We start from the raw sequence: 25,013 nt of genomic DNA on the forward strand, positions 1-25,013 counted from the left end.
GTGGGCAGATTGTGGGCGACATTACCGTCTGTCATGATGGCAGGAGAAGAGGTGACAGCGGTGGAATTGTCAAATTCCAGTTAACACTTGTCAGCAGTGTAGTTTGCATCACTGGGTGGACAGTGCTTCAACAGCGTGGCTCTAAAAAGAAAAATCACACTCTATGTCTGCGGTTATCCTTTACTGCATACAGTCCAGCTCCGCAGTATAAAAGCGAAGTCATCGTTCCCCACAAACAGACTGATTGATCTTTTCCTTCACGTCATTCACAGCTCATTCATTACAGACAAGTTTACAAAGCAACAAAGGAAGCCAACTCTCTCTCAGCTGATTAATGATCATGAATCCTGTATAAGAGATTTTAGATTCACTCAGACATCAAAATACGACCTGGATACGTGCAACTTCAAGCTGTAGCCAGTGAAGAGGACAATATTTGATTACTTTCAAAATTATGTTTATTAAATTTAGAAAACACCATTTTTGTTAACAGTTTCATACCAACAGCAGGAAAGAAGTGAAACTGCAAGAGAGACGAAGATGGGGCCTGGGCCAACCCCTGAGTTAAAAACCACTTGTCTTTCAAAAGCTCATCGGTCCCTATGCGTTTGCTGTCTGAGGAGGGCGTCACCTGCATCTAACCTGGCATAGACTAGAAGAGAGAGTCAGTGTGGTAGTCAACATCTCAAGGTAGAACACCAAAAGAAACGAGACATAAGAAAAGTCTGGACATCAGGTAGAAAAGTTGATTTGCAAAGTCACTTTTCAAGTGGAGGTTGTTTTTTTTGTTGTTGTTGTTTTTTTTCCTGCCAAAATATACCAAGTATGCAAAATTAACATGTAATTAGGTTGCCAAACCATGTTGGTATGTAGGTTTCATCACGCAGATGTGGGAGGCGGGGTTCTGCACAGCTTTAGGGGATGTGGACTTGGGGGGGTAATTTGGGATGCAGTACAGATGTTGTCCATAAAGGAAGTGCAAACAAAGTCTATAAGGTGTGTTTGTTGAGGGGGGCTGTCGGGGGGTGGGGAAGGGTTACGGGGGTATGAGCGGAGTAGGGCTCACCCCCTTTGCTCATCAAGGTGCTGAAAGCGGCGACTCTCTGGAGGGTGAGCCCGACATATCATCAGGGGGGAAAACTGTGAGTGTGCAGGCTCGGATCCCCCCCAGTGACTCGGGCAAGTCGAAAACTTTGTGCCATTCGTCTTTCTCGGGGTCGTACTTCTGTACTATTTCCACCATGCACCTATTGTTCCACGAGTAGCCGCCCACCACGTAAATCTTATTCTCAAACACGGCCACGCCCACGTCGCTCTGACCTCGCAACATGGCGGCGATAGGTGTCCACAAGTCGAGGGCGGGGGAGTAGTATTCGCAGCTGAGGACGTCGTCGTAGTCGCTGGTGCCCCTGAAATGATTGCCTCCGATCACGTAAAGACGGTCGCCCACCGTGCACATGCAGTGGAGGCCGCGAACTGTCGTCATGGGCGCTTTCTGAGTCCATTTATCGGCATCCGGGTCAAAGCACATCAGCTCCTTCTGAAAAGTGTCGTGAGTGATTCCACCTGCAGCAAGAAAAAAAATATAAAATGAAACAAGAGCATGGAAATTAGGGCTCAAGGCTCATTAGTTGGGAGAAGCTGTCACTCAGACAGATTAATGACTCGTTCGCTCAAGTCAGCAACCTTTTTATTCATCTGGGCAATGTGGAGCATCAGCCAGCTCTGACGCTGGAAGGCCGCACATTAAAAAAAAAACTAAAAAAAAAACAAAAACAAAAAAAAAAGACCTCTGACTTCTCTTTGATCCCCTTTTTCCACACCTTCACTCGAACCCACCCGCCAATTTGCAGGCTAAACACTGATTTCACAAACCGAGGTGACATCAATAGCTTTTCAGCCTCTTTTCCACAACATGAAATAATGCTGATGAGGAGCGCTCAGTACAAAGTGGAACACCATTACAAAGCTTCCACGCATGCACGCGCATTCACGCAAACAGTCTGTAGACACCGCAACACACAATGCTGAGGGAAAGTGGGGAAGGAGGGAAAAAAACACAACCAAAAAAAACCAAAAAAAACAGGACATGTCTACAGGGAAGGCTTAAAATAAAGAGGAACACAATCCCAGCATGCATTTGGGTGGAAGCCAGCCTACCCCTCCCCCCCAGGCAGATTGACTAGGAGCAAATCCAGTGAAGATTTGCATAGCACGCCGAATACAGGCAGTAACCCTCTTTTCTTGCTGCCCAGTGATCGTGCGCTCGGTTTATTGTTCAGGCCTAAGCCGTCTATTCAGCTGCCATGACTCAGATCTCTGATGGAGCAACCCCTTAGCTGATCAGGTTCAAAGATGGCCTCACCATCCGTTTTCCTTATCCAAGTAGTCCACGGAGCAAATCAGCTATTAAAACCCTGACAAGAGAACAGTGCTGGAGTCAAAATAGCCTCCTTGTAATACCTCTCAAGGGAGTGTGCTGCTATTTTGATTCAGTTCAATAGCTTTGGCCTTTCCCTAATACAATAATGTCTGATCAGTTTTCCAGTATCTTTGTCTAATCAGCGCCATTAGAGAGACACTAAGAGCAGACAAGATTTTGCCAAATTGATCCCAGCTCTGACAAACTTGCCGAGGAGCTTTTGCCCTTCCATAGGCACCTTAGGGCAGACTGCGATATTGTTCATAATGTCTGCTACATATGCCCTTGTTTTACCACGCCAAAACATTTCCCTGCTCAGCCATGCAGATATAAAACAACTGCAGAGTCCCCTTGTAAAACCAGCAACCTGGTTGAATCAGTGCCAACATATGTGGGACTCACAGAAATGATGTGAAATAGACGGGGAGGTGGGGAGGGGGCTTAGCAGATTCCAAAAATACCCCATAATGAGTTAGAGAGCCCATATGTAACGATCTATGTATCCATGTATTGATTAGCGTTACTGCAGAGTGGTTTAAAATATATGTAGACTGACATTAACATACAAAAGGCAGCGCAGGCTTGATGAAACCAGTTTTTACTTTCTTCTCACTTTTCAGAGTGGCTTGAAGAATGGAGAGGTTTGCATTTATGGCCTCTGTGTCATGCAAAATACTTTCAGTCACTTGCGTTTCTCCATTGAGCATAATCACCCTCTTGAAGTCGTACTGTCAAGTTCATTTTACAGCCGTATGACATCTCACTCTGACTATTAGTCCCTGCAGGAATATGAGCTCTAAATGGCTCCCCTGTTCCCTCTATTCACTATTCCTGATAAAATAGACAGTTATTTACTCTTGAGGTGAGCAGCAAATTGAAATTTCAGACAGTTATGAGCCATTATGGGTCATCACTTCTGGGTTTTAAGTCATACAATGAAATTCAACACACTTTCTCTTAAGGTTTTAAGCAGAAGCCCCTTATTTTTTAAATTCACTTCATAACTCCACACAAAAAAGGCAGAGGAGCTACGCTGTAACCGTCTTAACCAACACCTCCATTATATCACGAGAGCAGCAACTATGTCAATACGACCAACATTTCATATGATTCAATGTGGAGCCATCACAGGACATCACCATTTGGAAACCTAATATTCGTGAGCACCGTCAGTTCTCTGCACTGAGCCCAAACAGACTTCAAATGCATGTTCAGCACAGATGAATCAAAGGTGTGAGGAATGATTAGCATAAATCTGTAAGTGTGAAAGACAGTGTTTTTAAATGATGTAGCGAGTTCAAACATACAAATACCTAGCAGACTGTCAGAAATAAGAAAAAATATGAAAAGGAATCTTTCTTAACCATCTTTCAAATGACCACTTTCAACTATTTCAATTTATCCAAACAACTTTGCAGGCCAGTACAAGCTTAGTGCAGAAATGTCACTATTAATGCAAAGAAATTAAATATAAACACACATGTAAGCTAAGAATCAAAAAGCACATTCAGCCCAGCAGATTTTTACACTAGAAAATATCCTGATCTGAAGGAAGCACGTCCATATATTGATCAGTTTTACTGCGAGACGGTTTAAAATAAATAGACACTGACATTAAAATAAAGAGGCTAGAAAGGGATGATGAAAGAAAATGAAAAATCTTGAGCTCCAATTTTTACCCTCTTCTCACTTTTCAAAGTAACCTGAAGAAAGAAGGTTTGCAGTACAGAACCATATCCATTTGAGATTACTGTCAGCTCTCACTGACATTAAATGCATGTTCAGCATAGATGAATTAAAGCGGAGAGTACTTTAGATTTTTAAAATATAAAATGATCAAATATAATCATCTTTAATGGAGGAAAAAAAATAAAAATAAAAATCTCAACCATGAGATTTACATCAACATTTTTTTCTTTACATAAAAACACCATTAGCAGACAACTAGCGAGTTGTGAAAACCTCAAAAATCCCCAGTCAGTGAAGCAACAATCACACACAAATCATCAGAACACTCGGAAAAAGTGTAATAGTAAAACCAAAGGGTCTTAATCTCTCGATAGGAATGTGGACCAGCAGCAGCGTTGCTCTGTGCCGTTTTCAGTGCTTGTGTCTGAACTCTGTCACACCACTTGAGCCGTGATGGTCTGTGGGCTGAGTGCATTCGTCAGGCTCATCCAGCTGACAGAATACCTTCAGACAGCGCAGCAGCACAGCCGGAGAATGTGACCTGATGTACTGTGACAGCTAGACACAGAAGTGCACTCTAGCTCGGGTCACCTTGCACAGCGCGACTGTAACCTCTGAGACCGCGGACGCTACAGCAGGGACTCGCCGGAACAAAACTGCACTAATGGGTAATGCTCGTTTACCTGTGCCGTGGGCATTAAAGGCACTTGAAAACACGCTGTTGTGTTATAACCCATAGCTGTACTCAGAAAACTGCCTGACCAGCTTGATCGTGTAACGCAAGCGTTCATTTTCCCTGACACATATTTTCAGCTGTCACAGGTGCACAGCCAGCTGTTACAATAGCAGAATTTACAAGACTGCTGAACTGTGATTGATTGTATCTCTGAAACATGAGACCAACACACAAACGTACACACACACACACACACACACAAAGGATAAGCCATTAGACTATCAAAAAGTGGAAATAAACGCTACGAAGTGGAAAGTACTGCCAGGGGCGAAGCGATTCATACAGCTGGCTACCAGCAGATTAGCTCAGGCCGTGACCGTTTTGTTATTCATCATTTCACTTTAGTTATATTAAAAAGTAAAATGTGTGGCTTTCATCTCGGCTCCACTCTAATATTAGGTCTGCCAAATCTTGTGATCTGTGTGATCCCAAACATGCCCCAGTTCTTCTCCCTGATAATGTGAAATATTAACTAATTAAAAATTGTTTATATAAACCCTGATAGTACTCATGTGTGGAGGTAGTCCTTAGCTTTTGGCCTCTTTCCAGCACGTCAGAGTTCGGTGATATAAAAATCAAATCAAAGGGGCTGCATGTACTTTTAATGTGGCAATTTTTTCCAGCTAAACATGAAAGATAACTGGAACCAATGTGATAGAGAATGTGAGGTGCCTTCTGTAGGACCATCTAACACCGGCAAACATTTGCAGGTCTGTGGATTGAATTCACGGCTTGTGTGCACAGTGATCACACTGCTGGATCTAATAAAACTGCATGCAAGCTGGTCAACACCTCAGACTGTAAATTGGTTTAATACTGCTGCTAGTATATTGCTGCTAGAGAGCATTTCAATATTTTATTTTCATTAGCTAAAGTTTCCCAGGTGGCACTGTAAGTACAATATGCGTTTAATGCAACTATGTAAGTGTTGGTGTTCATAATGTATTCATATTCAGGAGGATTAAAGGATCAAAATACCAACACCATTTCCATTCTGATTGTTACTTCTATCTCCCCTTCTATATATATATATTAAAAAAAAAAAAAACAATGCTGAAAACCATTATCTATTTTTTAAAATATTTTTGCATAAAACAATTTTTTTGCTCATGTGTTGCAGATGGATCATAGTACCCATGGCCAGGAGGGATTATTACAGTCTCTTCTGTGTTACACCTCCTACACAGGCTCTAGTCCTCTACTTTGCTCCATCCTTCCCAATCCCCCTCCACCACCACCACCGTTCCCCATCTTTTGTAGCACCTCTCTGGATTAGTCACACTAAGAAACTAGGGCTCATCTCCATACTGCAGGATTTGTTTTCCGTCGTATTAAGTGAACAAGTGCCCAGGTGTCACCTAAAGAGAAAGTACTGGCTGGCTGAAGGCCCAATTCTCAGTGTCCGCCATCTGCCCTAAGTGTTGAACCCTCGCAGGCTCCAAAAGCATGCTCAGCATAGATGAATAAAGTGTGAGGAAAGATTTGCAAAAGTCTGGAAGTGTGAAAGACACTTTCTTTATATGAAGTTTGAAAGATAAAAATACCTAGCATTAACAGGCTGTCAGAAAAATCCTGACTCACATATAACTCCAGAACTCTATGTACGGTTTGTCTAAAATGAGATACTATTGTGACCCCACCTTGCAGTTCTATAACACATTCAGAGAATAAAATTTATTGCTATTGTAACTTTAAAACATGCAATTAAAAAAAACAACTCTTACCCAGTCATGCAACATTACATCTCTATTTATTTAAGCCGATAATAAACTCAAAACTCCCTGGAGCCACTTACCTGAAATATACATATAACCACCGTACACCGTCCCAGCGTGGCCATAATGTGGCTCATTCATTTTGGCAACGTATGTCCATTCATTTGTCCTTGGGTTGTAGCACTCCACAGTAGCTTGAAGAAACAGATGAAAAAAAGAGAAAAAAAAGACTGTATTAGTAGAAAGTAGGTCAAGACACAACTAAGGAGGACAAACAGCAGCAAATGAGGCCTTGGAGGGTCTCAGCGTGGGAGCTAAAACAAGGATTTAAATAGAGAGTACACATCCCCACCAGCTCTGAATGCACTGACTGTGCAGGAAATAGTGAGATTGTTCGAGCTTTCATCTTAAGGTGTCTGATGGTTCTATAAAATATCAGAGAAATCAGAAAGGGGACCTTAGGGTTCATATCAGATGCTCACAGGCTGATAATTGCTGGCTGGGAACCCCAAAACCAGCCAGCCAGCCAGGGTCCATCAACATGTATGATCACTGCATTGATGGAGAAGGGTAATGATTTACCTTCACATCAAACACCACAGTTTAACAATGCAGAATCACACGTTTCCATTTCACTAGAGCTTGTTAACATTTATGACAAAGATTTGTGAACTACTAAGAATTACCAGAATTTCTCCATTTATTATGGGTTACAGTCCCATAATTCCCCTGTTGACTTGCTCCAGGCTTCCTGGCAAATAAAATGGGTTTCACCAGTGGCTGATCTGTTTCATCATTTCTGCGTTCACTATATCTGGGATCCAGTTTTCGACATTTCTGGATTGAACTTGCTGAAGAAAGTATTTGAAGTGAGGTGCTCCAATTACGGAGTCTGGAAATGTAGGTTGTAGATGAGCCAATCCCCATAAACATGCTTCAATGAACTTTCACAGAACCTCAGAAGAGTGCTACAGGAGTACACTGAGCTGGGAAAGGCTACACAGGTATTTCTAAAGACATGAGTGAGGAAAAATTCTGAACAATCAGGACTGTTGCTCCACTTTCCAGAAGCAGCTACCTGCAAAAATTACAACTGAGACAGTTAAGCACAAACAGACTTAAATACAGAGTACATCCCAATAGAAACGGTGGAAATGAGCCCAACGTTACCTGCAAAACGAATCTCTACAACCTGCTTAAACTCTTTTCATTCCTGAAACAAACACCAAAGCTGTAAGGCATAGTGGAGGTGGTATCATTATTCAGGGATGCTTTGCTACCTGAGGCCTGGGTGCCTTACAATAGTGTAGGGAAGAATGAATTCAAAATTTCCATCCATCCATCCATTCGCTTCTGCTTATCCTTTTTCAGGGTGGGGGGGGGGGGGGCTGGAGGGCTGGAGCCTATCCCAGCTGTCTGGGTGAGAGGCAGGGTACACCCTGGACAGGTCGCCAGTCTGTCGCACTGCTAAATTTCAATGAAGACATTTCCAGGGCAGCAGTGCATTCCCTGAAGCTTTGAGAACGCTCGGTGATGAGAGAAAACAATAAACCCAAGCTCACAAGAAAATCAGCGTCACAACAGCTTTTATAGTCTGAATAGTATAAGCTTGTGAGTTTTGTTCAATCATATCATTATAGAAATAGATAAAGATTTTTGTTTAGTGCAGTCCTTCAAAATTCCTCCTCATTTTACAAGACTCATAAGCCACTGAAGTATATGGGGTTATAGAGGAGCTCCTGTTAGTTACTCAGCTCAGGAGCCGGTCTTTTCCAGCCTGCACTGTAAATGATTAAACCATTGTGTTATTAGTTCACTCACATTGTGTTTCTTCATAAATGAGTCAGAACAAATTTAAATGTATCATCAATAAGTTTAGAAATCCTGGTAATCCAATGTTCCCTCACAAGGATTGTGAGTCACCTCTGGACCAGCTGGATAAGTCTCACCAAGGAAATCAGTGGATACCTAGGTCTGCTTGCTCAACGACTATTATCAAAGTGACCTTCAGCAGTATACAAACTCTCACACCAACTTGATGGAAATAGCATAGTTGTGCTGACCGTATCTAAACTGCAAAGTTGCTGAAAATGGAATTCATCACAAGCAACTTCTCAATAAAGAAATTATAAATTGCATTTAAACCTTGAAATGTATTCAATGTATGATTTTCTTCTGTAAGCTGGAAAGGTCACATTTGTAATTAGCATGGATTTTTTTTCTTTCTACAAGTTCTTCACCACAACAATAGAAATAGAAAATAGAAAATAGAATAATAATTTTAAAAACTGGCAGCTTGTGGTGACATACAGCGAGACCTGTACATTTTGCTTCTTTTTCAATTAAAGCATATATAGGTGCCTGATGCAGTCTTATTTTTATATTAAAAGACTGAGCTGTTATTGTGCAAGAGCTATAAAAGGGTTTACAACATGGTGAACTAGAATTAGTAAGTACGTGCATCTTTGTTACATCCTTTTGAAAATATAAAAGCAGCACAAAACTAAAATCCATGCAACACTCAGGTCTGCAAGTATATTCTAAATATTCGTTTCTATGTCGTGAAGATTTTCTTTTAAAATCTAGGCATTTCTGACGTAACAGAAAAACCACACCCTCGTGATCTACCCAGAGCAAACAAATATAATAAAAGGGGCACATCCAGAAAAACATGGAGGCCTAACCGCATGCAGTTAAAGGGCAGTGAAACGTAAAGAAGGAAGAGGCAGCTGTGTAGACTGACAGTGAACTGGTGCTGTGTTTTTTGGTCTAATTATAACCCAGACTGCTTCCACAGTAGCCTCTCTCTGTCCACTGCAGCTACAGAGCTGAATTTAAGTACTGGGTGGCACCTCTCTGTGGTCTACAGTTGGTGCAGAGATTGCAGATTGGTTGTTGATGCTGAGTAACCAAATTACAAAGACTAGATATAAATGTATAAATACATCTGTTGGCTTTCGTCTTTCCACCAGAGGGATGAAATGTGAACCAAAAAGCTTGTAAAAGCATCAGATTACTGATACAAGTTGATCTGATATGACCCGCTTTTTTTTTTTTTTCTTCCCTTTTTAATCACTGAAAACGCCACTGGCAACATGTATCCACCTCTTTATTTAATCCTCCCTGCAGGCACAGTTTGTGTGCCAACTTCAGCTGTATCTCATCACCTACAGTTCAATGTTATGTACCTACCACAGCTCTGAACAAATAGAAACACTGTGACTTTGTTAAGACTGCATCAGCGTAGGCTGTGGCTTTGTTGTATTGCACTGCAATTTATTACACGGAGAGAGAAAAAAATCTAAACTTATTTTATTCATGATATATTATGACACCCTAAACAACACCTCATCAAAAACCATGACACTTCTCTGAGGCTGCGATGACTGAAATTGATTCTGCATGTGCTGAAATGCTTTTGTAATGGATTACATTCGATTGGGAGGGTGTTTGTGATAATGTGCCCATCCTCTAAATTTTATTAAATTACACACACATTATGTGTGCGACATGTTGAAACAGCAAATGATGTGTATGCACGGCTCTTGATTACTTGGCGTCGGTATGCTTGCAGCCTTATTAAAGCGCTCATTCTTTCTCACACTGCTCTCTCATATTAAAAGTGTAAAATCTCATACAATATTAATTAAAGGCCCCTGTTGTTGCTTAAAAGGAAACAAAAGCAAACAAGTGGGGGAAATAAACTCACCAAGCTCCCCTGCAGCATTCCTTCCACCGACAGCGTAGAGGTGTCCCTTGAGTGCACTGAGGTGGAAGAAGGTACGTTTCTCATTAAGGCATGCCACCTGGATCCATTTGTTGTAGCGAGGGTCATATCGGAACACCGTGTCCACTGCTGTTTTGCCTTTGGTGTCGTAGTTGCTTTGGCCACCCACAACATAGAGAAAGTTGCCGATGACCGCAATGCCGTGTTGGTAACGAGGTGCGTCCATGGGCGCCAGCGCCTTCCATTCGTGAGCCCTCTCATCAAAGAGACGCAGCTCCTTGCTCACAACAAGCTGCTGGCGCAGAACACCACCCAGAGTGACAAGGTGGGCACTGTCTGAGCGGATGGCTGTCCGTTCTGACTGCATAACTGGCTGCATGTAGGGCATCATTTGGTAGTTGCTAGCTTCCAGGAGAAGGTTGACACAGGTGTTGTCCGTACGCATAAAGTCCACAGTCTGCACGTGATTGATGAGATCCTGCGGGTTCATGAGAGGAAAGCGGATGTTCTTCATGAGCTTTGGGGCATAGTCCATACGGCTGTCTTCAAAGCGTAGCCAGCGGCAAGCCGCCTTGAACAGGTCCAACTCAGTGCAGTGTTTTAAGCTGTTACTGGACAGTACAAAAGCCAAACGTTCAAATGGTAGCTTGACAAACTCCCCCGTGCCCAGCAATGAGGGAAAGTTCTTCAGGATGAAATTGTTGACGTATTTATCCACCTCTGTGAGGTTGTATGTGTTGGCAATGCGTCCCACTTCTACACAGTTGTCCAGAGAAACCTTGACAGAAAAAAAAACAAGTAAAAAATCTTGGAAAGCTGCAAGTAAGCGTGAAAAGAAAAGGATGGATGTAGCTTACAGCCCTTGGAAAGTAAAACAAACTCTTGGCCTACAATTGGTCATTCCTTTAGTTGTATAGAAATCTATGGAAAAATGTCCTCAGTCCCTTGCTCTGTGAATTTACGGGCCTTTTGCTAGTTTCAAGTCCCAGTGAATGAAACATAAATGAAAGAATATGCTATGATATTGACTAATTCTCAGCTCAAGGGAAAGAAGTCTCATTACAAAGAATCAGTGCTTTAGCAATTTAACACACAGCAGATGTCAACTGACTCTGCTGCTTTTGTCCATTTTATATCACTTTAAATGTAAAAAACGTGGGTTTTCAGACAGTTGGCAAGAAAACCAGCTTTAATACACCTTGATAAATTTATCAGTAAAAACAGATTGCTGCACTGCATTAAAGAAAAAACAAGTACATACATTTTTAAACACTTTGCTGTCAGCATTAATAGTCACTGCATGATAACTTTAGCTAATGAAAGCAGGCAGACATATTAACAGTTGAAATTATAATTAAAAGCTGATTTCTCTTGACTCTGTACAACAAGCACAACCCGTAAACAAAATTGTTCTTCAAACGTACTTTTTCTTCATTTAAAATAAGTCTTTGGTTTTTTGCTCTTACCCTGCCTCACAGGCATGCTCTCACAACTTTCCCACCAGTTCAAATCCAAAATATTCAGAATCAAGATACTTTTTTAATCCCTGATGAAATGATGTGGTCACAGTCAAAGACACCAAGAATAGTAACTAAACTAAAATATATTAAATTAAATTAAATTACAAAGTTAGAAAATATAACAAAACAGCTCTAATAGATACAATATTTTGAAATCATAAATATCCAAGTACATTACACAAATTGAATATATGTGGTTGGCATTGAGGTGGCCCTCTTGTCATACTCTACTTTGCTATTTTCTCTGTAGAGGATGTGCAAATAGTAAGAGTGTGCAACTATTGCAGCTTGTACTTGTGGATTAGATGGAATTTGTTTAAAATGACACAATGTTTATGAAAAAAAGTTTCAAATTTTATATCCAGTTAATTCAGACAATAAGCTAACTTAAAAGCTGCAGGATAGCTGTAAAAACACAACTTTTGTGAGAATTTCCTTACCCCAGAGATGAGAAAGACCTTGCAAAAGTCCAGCACTGGAAGGATTTGTAAGAAGCTGGCTGCCTCAAGTGTGTCTTGCAGATTCTCCATGTTGAGTGACAACTTTGCCGTGTAGATAAAGTCAATAATCTTCTTGAGGCCTATTCGGTTTACTCCATGCAGCTTGATACACATTAAATCCTGTTCTTTCATTCCACCTGCACCAGAGGAGAGTAAGGGAAAGAAGAAACTAACTGAACATATAGTATCTTTATATGGTTCAACTCAGATAGTTTTTTTTATTCAAAAGAATAAAAGCTAATATATGCACACGTCACGTAGATGCAAATGTCAATACCAATGTTTTTACAGTCAAATGACTTATGTCACCAAGAATAGTAAGCATAAGGGAGCACTTTTGTTCAACATTACACTCAGAGCATTCCCTTTTCACTAATAAGCTAACTTAAGGCTGTTTGATATAACGATATATATCGGATGACGATTTAAAAACGTCTATCGTTTCATTTTACGCTATCGTTTGTTTCGTGGTGTCGCAAAATAAACTGTTTACGGCAATATTTTTTCATCGTTTTGATGGTCACTGTAGTGGCTATATTAATTTCTTAAAAGTTCTCTCTTTCTCTTATATTTTATATAACCACACAACCACACTACAGATGGACAAGCGCCTGTTTTTATGCATTTATTTTAGCAACAGCGATGGTAACACCTTCACGTGTCTGCTTGTTTATGTTCCACATAAATCTTTCACAATAAAGCTCAAGATCCTGTTGAGACTTTTCAAAATAAACTGAATCACGTGAAAGAGCAGATTATTTACGGATGAGAATTAAAAAAAGAGCCGCCAGGTGCTAAAAAATAAACCTTGGACTCAACTGTTAGAACAGGTTTTCCCCCGCAGCACACCGTGTAATAAATACTCACAAAAAAAAAACGGCGGCCTTTACAACTTATGTCTAAAAATGTATAGTTTGTATAGACTCCAGCTACATGACCCGCAGCTGGAAACACTTTCTGCAAGTCGAGCTGCCCGAGATTCACAGAATTTACAGAAAATGTTACATTTTTGTGATTTATATCGTTATCAGACAATAGAATTCTTATATCGGGATATGAGATTTTGGTCATATCGCACAGCCCTAAGCTAACTCATTAGTAAAATAAGACAAAACAAAAAGCTTTCCTCTGTTCCGTTATATTTCGCAAGCTAATCTGGACCAAACAAAGAAAAAGAAATTCATGTGCACTGCTCATCATATAGAACATAATGTTACTTGATGACAAGTTGCCCATCAAAGCTTGAGTCATGAAAGTAAACACCTACGGGTTAATACAAGATAAATTCAGTGCAGTAAGGTTGCGTTCTCTGACAACATCTGTGCTACTCGTTTTCCCTGCGTCAGATTAAAAGCTTTCAGTTTAATTGCCCAGATATCTTTGTTATCCGAAAGTGAACGAAGAAAATTTTTTGCAGTCTGTTATTCCTGAAAATACCACACAAACACTCTCTATGTACTTAAAAAGAGCTCAAGGTTCTTCTGCCTCTGCATACAGTGCACAAAGGAGATGAAACAGGCAAGTAGGTCATTTATATTCATTGCCAGCACAAATGACCATGAACATGAATGCATAACAATGGCTCAAACAAGCTGGTTTTATAATATGAATATATGCTCAGTACTGGAGGGATGAGGGCACAAGGTCAATTTGAGTAATTTATTCACAATGCAAAATTCTAGCAACATGACTGCCACTGTGTAGAAACAGAAATCCTCATGAAAAGAAAGCAATTTAGTGGAAAATACAGAGATATAGAGTACTTAAATGCCTGTGCCACTGTCACAAATATCACAAAATTCTACATCGTGGTTTGGCTGGAGTAAGGGCTTGTAGACCAACCTGTGAACATGGCTTTGAAATAGTCGGAGGAGGAGGCCATCATTGCACGGTGCACAGGAAAAGCTTCATCACAGTCGCCAGCCACCAATGTGACATCACAGAGCAATCCCTCTATCCTCAGCTGGTCAAATCCCTTAAAGAGGAAAAAAAAAAAAAAACATGAAAGAGAGAGAGGTTTGTTGCTGACCCTGAGCTTAGAGCACCTGAACAGCTCTGATTTTACTCCCAAGAAGAAGATCTCGGCTTAGACAAAGCCTGATGAAAAACATCAATACTAAAACTTTCAAATACGGCTGCTGCCAAAAAAGGAAAAAGCAGTCACTGCTTTAGGGCTCAACACAATGAACTTGTATGGTTCAGTGAGGATAAAAACAAAATGCCGTCAGCAACGGCCTGTCAGACATGAGCTCATGGACCTGAAATGATACGGGACAGCACTCTAGTCTTGAGCTGGAGCTGACCGACTTGATTGTTGCCTTCATATTTTCTTGGCTTTCTTACGCACAACTGGTTCAAAGTGACATGTTTAGAATTACAGGGATTTTTTTCTCTTGTTGGCATAGAAACCTGATGCAAAGTTACAGCTAAAAGGCACTACCTACACTAAACATGGGCGAACACACTTTAATTCATAAGTGGATATTGCACTTATTCACCCAACGCCTGATTTCACAACCTACCAGCTGACTACCACTTCTGATTATGGTTATGGCGGGTTGCACTAAGAATGTGCAAGCCAAAAACCGCCTTGAGGCGACAGTTACTGTGATTTGGCGCTATTTAATAAAACGAAATTGAATTAAACAAAAAAAAAAAACAAAAACCTGTATAACACATACCGACTCACAACCCCTGCAATAATCAGTGGGCGGGTTTTTTGGTGGATGCTTCCAAATGCACCACCTAATTGAGACTAACAGATTCTATAATCAGGGTGTACGATCACATCAGGCTAGAAAAATCATTAGCATTCCCTTACTGTGCTGTGGCAGCAAAAGATTAATGAGCTGCAAAAGCAGCCAACGGCCATTCATTTTCAGTGAGAGCCGATGACGAAGGACAGTTATTGCTGTTGCAGCAAACAGCATGATGCCAGCACTCACTTGCACAACTTTAGGCTGATCTTCACTTTGCACCAATCAGCGGTGACATGCCAAAGCTGCCACCAACTGTAACATTTATGCAGCTTCCTGACTTCTTTTTTTTTTTTTTTTTTGGGGGGGGGGGGGGGGGGGGGGGGCGGGGCGCGGTTGTGTATGTACAAGATGAGTGAGCTTTTGTTATATTTTTCATCAACAGTAAATCAGGTTGCGCTTACCCCTTACATCAAATTACATAGACACCAAATCCCAACTGTTTTGGATTATTACTGAAACACGAGACGAGATATTAAACTGTGCCCAGGAATCCATGGTATCAATTCCCTTATGTTGTGTGATACCGCAATGTTAACAGTTTTTAATCTTCAAAGAAATCCAATTAAAACAAATATTCAACATCTTGCTGGCCTGCAATCTGCAAACACCTGTGAGCAGAGCTATAGAAACTACTCACGAGATCGCCAAAGAAATGGTAAGGCCAAACATTAATGTTATTATCAGACGAAGGTGATATTTGACTCTACACTTTGTTTTCTCTATGTTTCTGCACTCTCACCTGAAGAACCACTGAGCTGTGCGTGTTGCTTGTGAAAAATCGAGTGTTTCCAGTCTTTGATGCCTGAAGGTGAGCAGAGATGCCCATATCACCATAGCCCAGAGCAACTTTCATGTGAGCGTCGTCGTCCTCCACGAGGGATCTAATAGGAAAAAGGAAATAAGTTTTTCTTTTTTTTTTCTTTTTTTAACTTCAAACGGGTAGCAAATGCACATTTCCCTCTAATTTTAGCTTCTGGAAAGTAGGACAGATGCATTTTCAAAGTGACACTGCTTAAGGACATTTTGGGCGGCGGTAGCTTAATTGTTAGACTGTCACCTAAAAGTTGTAGAACTGCAAGACTGAATCAGCGAGGGAAATTGTGGCAAAGGAAGTGAACGAGGTACAATGATCTTCCCGAAGCTCTAACCAACCAGACTCCAGCTCTAGGCCACTCCCGAGTCTTAAAAAGCTGCTCATGAATTCCATGAGAATATACTAATATGCAAGAAATGTTTCTCCATAATATCAGTAAAACATTGTGAAATACCCAAGGCTGACATTGCATCCGTTCTAACTTTTGTTAATTAGCACTTAAATGAACATGCAATGATATGCACTAAACATTCTGTGGAAAAAAAACAAGCTTTGAAATCCCAATGTCATATTCACAGCCTTCATTATCCTCTTTAGTTGTATAGATGAACAAGTTATAGGCACATATGTCTGTGTCACACCACCAGCACTAACATCAGCAGGATCTGGCATGAATATTCAACACGGTGCCAAAATGACCTCTGCCCTAATTTACATGAAATGTGATGTGGATATTTGCTGTAGCCACAGTATACGAGCCCTTTTGCCAGAACTGAAGATTTCCACTTAGGTGGATGTGGTATAACGGTTCAATCCCAAGCTCCTTCTGTCCACCTGTCAAAGTGACCTTGGACAAGAGGCTAAACTCCTAATTGGTCCCAGTGGTCAGGAAAGCACCGTGCCTGGTAGATTCCTGCCACCAGTGTGTGCTTGTGAACAAGACACAGACAGGATAATATCACTATATAAATGGAGACATACACCATTTCCCACAGTACACAGTCAATATTTAAATTATGAAGAGAAGCTCCCTGAATTGTCCCTGGATGATGAATAGATTTCATTCTGGACAACCTCTAGCACCTTCAATCTAGAGCCTCCATCATGTTAAAATGGCAAGAATATACATCTCAGTGAAATACACATGGACATAAAGTTTGCAAATGGATTTGCCACTGACAACTGCATCCTGTCTTCCAATACATTCAGCAGCAGCTCACCTTCCTTCCACTCCCCTCTTCTTTTCTTCGTGCAAGGTTTTTTAGTATTGCACATTTCTTACAAACACTGAAACCTCTGGAGGCCACGGAGTGTCACAAAACACATTATTACACCAAAATATTTGAAAAAGTAAGTGTGAAGGTGAAAGTGAAGCGCCTGGCTTCAAGTTGACATTGAAGGATTTTTCTGCAGTGCACAAAAAAAAATGAGCTAACTGCAATGGCTAAGTGATAAACAAACAAGAATACCGCCCGATGTAGACTTAGTGACACTTAAGCTGTTTTTTGAGTCAAGCTGGATGCTGATGGGTATCACAGCTATGTAATGCATCATCTCTTGAAATTTAATGAGGAAATGAAAAGAAGAAAGCTTCTAATGAATTTAAATGAGCTGCGCAGCACTGAAAAAGATCATTAAATAGAAATAATGTGACTAATGGTGAAAGCATATTACATGTCCAGTGATTATTTCTCAGGTTTCAGAGCTTAGGGAGGGGAAAAAAGATAGGATACAAAATACTGCTAATGATGATTGAAGCAAATGAAAGTTTTGGGGCTTTTTTGTTGTTGTTTTGCATAATGTCTGAGCCATTTATCCTTTCGTGGATCCTACACAGTAAGAGTCCTCTGGGAAATCTTGCAGCAGCCGTCTGTGAGAAAAAAGTCAGCGCCGTGGGAGCACGATAATTTAGCATTTTGTTATAATCTATGAATGTGTAAAAGGATGAAAATTCAGATACAACTACGACCTCGACATGTGATGTAATAGGGTGTAAAGTCCCTAACTGCTCCATAGAGGGTGAACATGGAAAGACGGCAAGTGTGACTCAGATCCCCAAGGCAGATACTCTCGGGATACGAGTACATTTTGTTCAGACAAAACTGACATTAGAGAATGAAGCTCATTTGGGTACAAGAGCTGTGGATCAAAAGAAGAACAATACTAACATTTGCTATCAAGCAACACAGCTCTATAGTGTATATCATAAGCAAATCATTTGGATTGCTTTTCTACTCCAAGTACCAAAAACAAAACAAACACAAAAACAAAACAAAAAACAGCTGACTTTGGCGTTAACAGTTCGCAAAAGAATCGGAAACACCTGTCTTGCATTTCTAGAAAAGCAAGAACATGATGACAATCCGACAATAAAAACAATGATGTGATTGAATAAGGGCAGTTGTTTTAATGGGAAAGAAACAAAACTTTCTTTGCCAAGTCTGCGTCCACAGTAGCCAATTAAAAATCTGTATTTCTAACACAGAATGAAAACTAGGCTTAAAATATTATTTCTATTCTCCATGCACTATATTGAGATGACATAAACAGCAATTAATGTGCAATTGGGGCCTCAAACAGTGTTAATTTTCAGACGAATACTGGCCTGGTTAGAAATCCTTTTTTTTTTTTCACCCCACAAAAATGTCTGGCTCAGCATAGAAGTGAATTTGCGTCTTCAAACAGACCCCATAAGCAGGCAGTGCTTGTCAGATATACGAGACTAATGGAAGTAATTTGAAGTTCTTGTCTGGCTGAGCGCTTGATTTTTTAAAAATTTATTTATTTATTTTTTGTGGGTAGTGGAGTGGTTTTCCCATTTGTGAGTAAATGTTCCCTGTGCTTTGATGGGCTGTTATTCAACGTCACTGAATAAAACATAGCTTTTACATGTTAATAAAAAGGCTGGGTGAGCCGCTGAGTGTCACGCTCTTCTTTCATATGTATGAAATTAAATTAATGGGGCATATTTAGGTGGAGGTAATATTTTAAAATTGCTTCACATTTAAACTGAAAAACAGTTTATGTCTGTCCCAATAACAGATAGATAAACATACACACAGAGGAGGGTGTACAGTTATTCTTTTTAAGTATACGGAAAACTACACACCCACAATGAATAATTAAAGAACGCTCTTGATATTGAGAGTCTCCTAAATATGTCTGTTTTCTACTTAGCAGCAATATTCGTATAGCAACTCTGATCACAGCAAAAAGTGAGCTGCTCAGTCTAATAACCAATCATCTAGTCTTCAGATTTCCTCAGCATCTCTAACATGTCTGGTTTTTACTTAATCATAAATAAAGAAAACATAGTCCCAGCTGGTAAAGTAAGTTGGGAATATAACACTTGCCTCCGTCTGCATTACATGCATATCTATTTTAAGACTGATCTCATATAACGTTATGTACATCAGTAATAAGTAGGCAGAACATTGCTTATGTAAATTGTACATCCATTAGAGCTTTTGATGCAGGTCTATTATAGGAGTAATCAAGTGTGATGGTGTGTTCATCTGTTACATAAAGATTTGGTAGCACAACATGGTACATCTGATTAGAAGAAACGAGATAGTTAAAGCTAGGTATTTTGCTGTGATTCTAATTCTTCAGGACACTGAACATGTCATGAAAAAGAAAAACACTTTGATGACATCTCTTTTGTGGGGGGAAAGAAAAAGAACAGGGGAGAACTCGGGTTTTTAAATCTGCCATCTATTTGTATCATCTCCCCGTGTCTGCATGGATTCTCTCTGGCTTCCTCCCACAGTCCACAGACATGCAATTAGTAGGGTTAGGTTAACTGGTGATTCTAAATTGCCCACAGGTGTGTGTGTGTGGCTGTCTGTGTTAGCCCTGGTGACCTGTCCAGGCTGTACCCTGCTCTCTCTGCTCACCATATGGCAGCTATAATAGGCTCCAACCACCCCCATCACCCTGAATTGGATAAGCAGAAGAAAATGGATGGGTGGGCTAAGGGGAAAACAGATGCAATTCACAGAAAGGATGTAATGAATGCTAAAAGGCCGAAATAATTATTCACACCTGCTTCTATCAAAGTTTGCTTTGATATTGGTACAGATTATACATGCATGCATGTTTAAACAATACTAGTGTTCTCCTATTTTTCTTATGTGGAAGCCAGTTTCTGCTGAATGGTCCGTGTACAAAGGGCTCCAGAGCGCTTGTGGTTTAGGTAGTAGAGTTGCTCCTACAGTCTATATGTCAAAGTATCCTTGGGAAAGATATTGAAGCTCAAATTGCCCCTGATCCATTCATCACAGTGTACATGTGTAAATTGATACAATAGTGATTAGGTATAGATAAAGGCACTGTAACAATGTATAGGTGATTGGGTGAATGAGAGTTGTAGCAGAAAAACCAAACTAGTTCCAGTCCATTTGCCATTCTTTTTCTAACTGTAACATCACAAACTTTAACACTAAACATACTAATTGAGTCAGACAAGCAGCTCTTGGGGTTTCTGCAAAAATCTGAGCACCGCAAAGTCTGACTTTGGGGTAAATTTGCTGGATTTGAGCTTTTGTACAGAAAACTGCCAAATTTTCTGTTATTATACAGATACTCACAGAGGCTCATTATCCGTTAATTGAGTACGTTTGATTAACAGTATCTTGTTGCTACTTACCCTCTTAAGCAGTCCCTATGGGGGGACTACTTGTTTTTTTGTTTTTTTTGTTTGGTTGTTGTTGTTTTACTTTTTAGAGACTATTTTCTTGTGATGTGTAACTCAAATAGGTCTCCTTTTTCACAATAGTTAACCCAAAATTGAAAAAACAAAACAAAAAAAACAAAACACACCTCTCAGCAAAGGTAAGATTTGCATTAAAAACTGGATGCTGCAGCAAGGACTTCACTATAAAAATTATATTCTTACCATTATTAGTCAAGAACAGAGAGAACCATAACTATAAGGGATCAGCTTGCAGAGTCTCACTTCAAACCCTATGCAGCATTTACAGAACTGTGCAAAGACTCATATAGCATGGTTTTTCACAGGACTGCACATGAATGAGTCCACAAGTGCAACATGCATTGTTTTTTAAAACAGTGTCTTTATTTTTAAAAACATCACAGGCTGCAGGCTGGCGAATCACCTGCAATACCGCTCATTTGACCTGAATAACTGACCTCAAGCAATGTGACAGAACTGGTCTACTTTCACTGGCCGCAAACCATTTTGTCAACGTTAAAGACTGTATTAAGACAGTAGTTTTGATGGTTTTGACAAAGATCAAGATTGAAATGATAATAAAAAAGGGAAGATCACTCTCCTGAGTTACAATTAAAAAAAAAGAAAAAGGATTCGCCATTTGAAATAAAATGCCATTTAAACACATACAGCATTTTTGCCTTTAGGTTTCAGAATAAGTAAATGGTGAATCATTAGATCGTTAACCTTGCACATATTAAAGAAACTCAGAAATGCATAATAATTACTGAACTCCACAACTAAAGACCCAACAAATCAAATGGTCACTTAAAAAAGATCTACACCATTAACTAAGTAAAATAAAATGCTCATTACTGGCCTGATTGCTGCTATTGTTATGCTTTACTCTGTGAGCAAATAAAGTATGTAAGCGAGCAGAGATTCATTAGTCTGCAAACACAGAATGGAAATTAAATGTCTGCTTGGGTATTGTAATGTTTTTGATGTACATTAGTGTGAAATGTAAATAGCCATCTTTCAGTAATTATTTTTATAGTAACTGTTGCACAGTAATTAACTTTACCAACAATTATAGATGCTGAATCTTTTTGCCGTGAAGGAAAACTGCACACAGGGCTGGAAATGCAGAATTATTAACAATTACTTTGGATCAGTTGGACGTGGGAAAAAAAAGGGTTTCAACTTGCTATACTATAAAAATGTCACTGAATGCTTTTGCTGCCTAATCTGGTTTAAAAGTCATTATTGTTCATCTTTAGACTCATTATTCGTGCTAATAAAAAATTAAAAAAGTTAGCTTAGGAGTTGTGGGCGGAAAACTTTCTCCTCTTTTCTTCACAGAGAAACTTTAGGCTCTGATAAGCCGAGCTGACCTCAAACTCACAAAAAGTTTCATCAGGCAGGCTTTTCTGTCACCTCACTTCGCTTCACATCTTTGCACTTTAACACACCACAAAGACTTCAGCAAACTAACATTCCTGTGTAGACTTTTTTGTGAAGACTCAAACGATTAGGCCAAAGACATTTGGGATATATGATGGATAAACATTAAGAGAAGGTCAGGGTGAATCTAATTGTTATTCCTTTCACATGCTGAACTGAGGAGCTGGTAGGAGGACCAATGAGGATACATAAACAGACAAAATAAGCACAAAAACACAGAGACCTCTACCACCACAGGAGGTAAGGAAAACTAGAAATATGAGATCTAGCTATATTACTACAGGTCTGTTACATATGAATGATTAAGAATTAAATACAGCACCATCTTTTAGATGACAATGAGAGAATGGAATTGGTAATAAGGTACATTTTACAAGGATGATAATGGACCATGTCTAGCAGGAACACCATTACCACGAAATACTGATGGCTTTAACAATAGTCACAATCACACTGACACAGAGCACAGGCGATGTACTGGTACATTTACCCCGTCAGGTGGTAAGTCGGACAGGCAGCGAGGAGAGAGTGGGTTGTCCAAACCACAAAGGAGTGTTGGTGGCTGCCGGAACGAAACAAAGAAGACAACAGCTACAGCATCCCACATAAAAGTTCTGCTCTTCCTCACAGACCAGAGAACGGAGTCTTGAATCTCTAGCTGCATCCCTGAGCAGTCTGAAGATACAAAGCTTTAATGCACGCAGCACTGACCAACGCAAAAATAATATGTATATTATGTTGGATTTTTTTCTCTGATCTTGAATAAAAGTACTATTACATTCAAATAAATTCTACTAAGCTTCTATATTATATGCGTATATAACATTTGCACAATCACATACGAACTTTTTAAAACATAGCAATATATAACACTGTATTAATTGTGGCGTTGTGTTTGTATGAAAGATTATGCTCAATAAAAGCTGTCACAAGTTCAACGCTAAACTCATTTCACAGTTTAATACTCAGCAGGTCATGAAGCACATTCAGCCTTTGAACACTGAGGGTGGATGAATGCAAAACTGCTTATCAAACACTCAGTATCATACACTGTCACACATACTGCCGGGGTAATTTCATTAAAAGTCAGTGCCTCCCATCTGATTTTTTATTTATTTAATTATTTTTTTGTACAATAACTTGTATGTACTACATAAAGCCGTGCAAAATCTTGCCTTTGCTATGAAAATCTTGAAGTACACAGGATTGAGGGCAAACTTTTCACATTTTAAGCCACTGAAGAAAGTTTTTTCATATAACCAACTTTAAGAACAAAAATCACAGGATACATCAACTTGAAAAACAAAACGTCATCAGTTTAAGGTTTTGCATAAAGAGTAAGAAAACCAAACATTGGTGTCGTGGATGTGAAAGAAATTTAAAAAGTGCACTTTGGCTAAACTTCAAGGGGTAATGTTACCATGTGGGATAGGTGGCTGTCAAAACAAATTATAGCAGATCTACCGTCTCTCTCTTTTTTTTTAACCTGCATTTTGATGCCTTGCTTATCTTCTGGCTGTGATTCATACCGTGTCAAAATAATTTTATAATTTAGTCATATTGTAAACGGTTGCAAATGTAGCTAACAGCCATGAAATGGAGAAACAAAACTGATGTTCCTTAGTTCTTTAAAATGCTGAAATTTGAGCTCACAGAAAGGCATAACTAACATGTGTACTTTGAGGGCCTGTAATGAAAAATATACTATTCATAATATAGCATGAAGGTAAAATTTTTACATTTTCTCCAATAAATACGCTTAAACAAAATCACAAGTTACTTGATCATGTATAGAATAACCCCCCTATTCCCTAGAAGTTGGTATTATATCAGAAGCCTTAATATATTCTAAGAAAACCATTTTATTTCATTTGACTTTAAAACATTTTAATACATGCATAATACTGACCACTTCACAAGCTGAGTGTGAAGTAATAGATTACAGATGATATAAATCCCTCTTTTAAAGTCAATAAAGAGATCTATCCTAGATTTTATGCATAGACAAAGTTGTTAAAATTACTATCAGGTAGTACCTTGAAATGCAGTTACCTTAGCAACTACATTGGCACATTGATAACAATTCAGTTAAAGAATCTGTATAATGGTGGTACAGATGAAAGCCTTTGTTCAGGTCTTTCCTCAACCACTAGAAAATGTACTTCTAACTACAACGACAAGTGCAAAATATGTGATGCTATACAATCCATTTTAATATCAGTGAGATTTGCATGAACAGGAATGTTGCCTTAATTTTCAGCGAGCCGGAGGAGGAAGCTGAAGGGTTGAAAAGAAGTAATAAGGGAAAGGGTGGCAGCCTATCCAGTCCCTTCATGTCAGTGGAAAGCTTAAACACATCCTTACACCACTGACAGTTCAGGAAGCTAAAGTCAACTTGGCTTTCTCCTGGAATGACAGCAGAAGGGTCTTAAAAGATTAATGAGTATGGCTTTACTGACTCGTCATGTTTAGCCTTGCATCGATAGGAACTTTATTAATCTCATCTGTTTTAGGTTCTTTGACATTTGTGGGACCAACATCACATTTTCTGGAGACAGATGCTTTTAAATTTGTAATGCACCAGAAATTCTTTTCACACGTAATAAAAACAAAAACAGATCACTTTTTCTTTTTATTCAGCATTGCATGTTATATATATAAATGTTAACAAAAAAACTTGGTGTCTACGCGTGCCATCAGAAAAGGCTTTCCTGTGTCAGTTTCTGGACCCCGGTGCAAAGTAACCAGGGTAAAGGCTAAGTTAGCATTGCAGTCCTCGGTGCTCGTGTCAGATTTATTGTCAGATGCATTTATTTCCCCATTTGTTTGGCTGTTGACATTATTTTGAATCCTACTGTATAAATGTAATCATGGAGGCCACACAACTTGATTACATCAATAACTAATACACAGAATAGAGTGTGTGTTTATGAGGACATGGAGAGAAAAAACGGAGACACCAATCATAATGGCAGTGGAGGGCACTAAAATAGCG

General features: G+C 39.6%; 1 protein-coding gene across 3 annotated transcripts in view; it reads right to left on the reverse strand.

The window, feature by feature from the left end:
• Nucleotides 1–435: 435 nt before the first annotated feature.
• The window catches only part of klhl13 (kelch-like family member 13), a 43,813-nt gene continuing 19,235 nt past the window's right edge, over nt 436–25,013 (reverse strand). For all 3 annotated transcript variants that reach the window (XM_085420411.1, XM_085420412.1, XM_085420410.1), the window contains 6 exons: nt 15,808–15,949; nt 14,152–14,284; nt 12,250–12,446; nt 10,272–11,067; nt 6,643–6,756; nt 436–1,566 (listed from right to left, as the gene is read on the reverse strand). In XM_085420411.1, coding sequence (XP_085276537.1) covers nt 1,079–1,566; nt 6,643–6,756; nt 10,272–11,067; nt 12,250–12,446; nt 14,152–14,284; nt 15,808–15,949 — 1,870 coding nt within the window. In that variant the 3' untranslated portion in view covers nt 436–1,078. The remainder of the gene's footprint in view (nt 1,567–6,642; nt 6,757–10,271; nt 11,068–12,249; nt 12,447–14,151; nt 14,285–15,807; nt 15,950–25,013) is intronic.

This window comes from Rhamphochromis longiceps, linkage group LG10, assembly GCF_057381845.1.
Source record: "Rhamphochromis longiceps isolate RC_006_pf linkage group LG10, R_longiceps_female_GT1.1, whole genome shotgun sequence".
NCBI lineage: Eukaryota > Metazoa > Chordata > Actinopteri > Cichliformes > Cichlidae > Rhamphochromis > Rhamphochromis longiceps.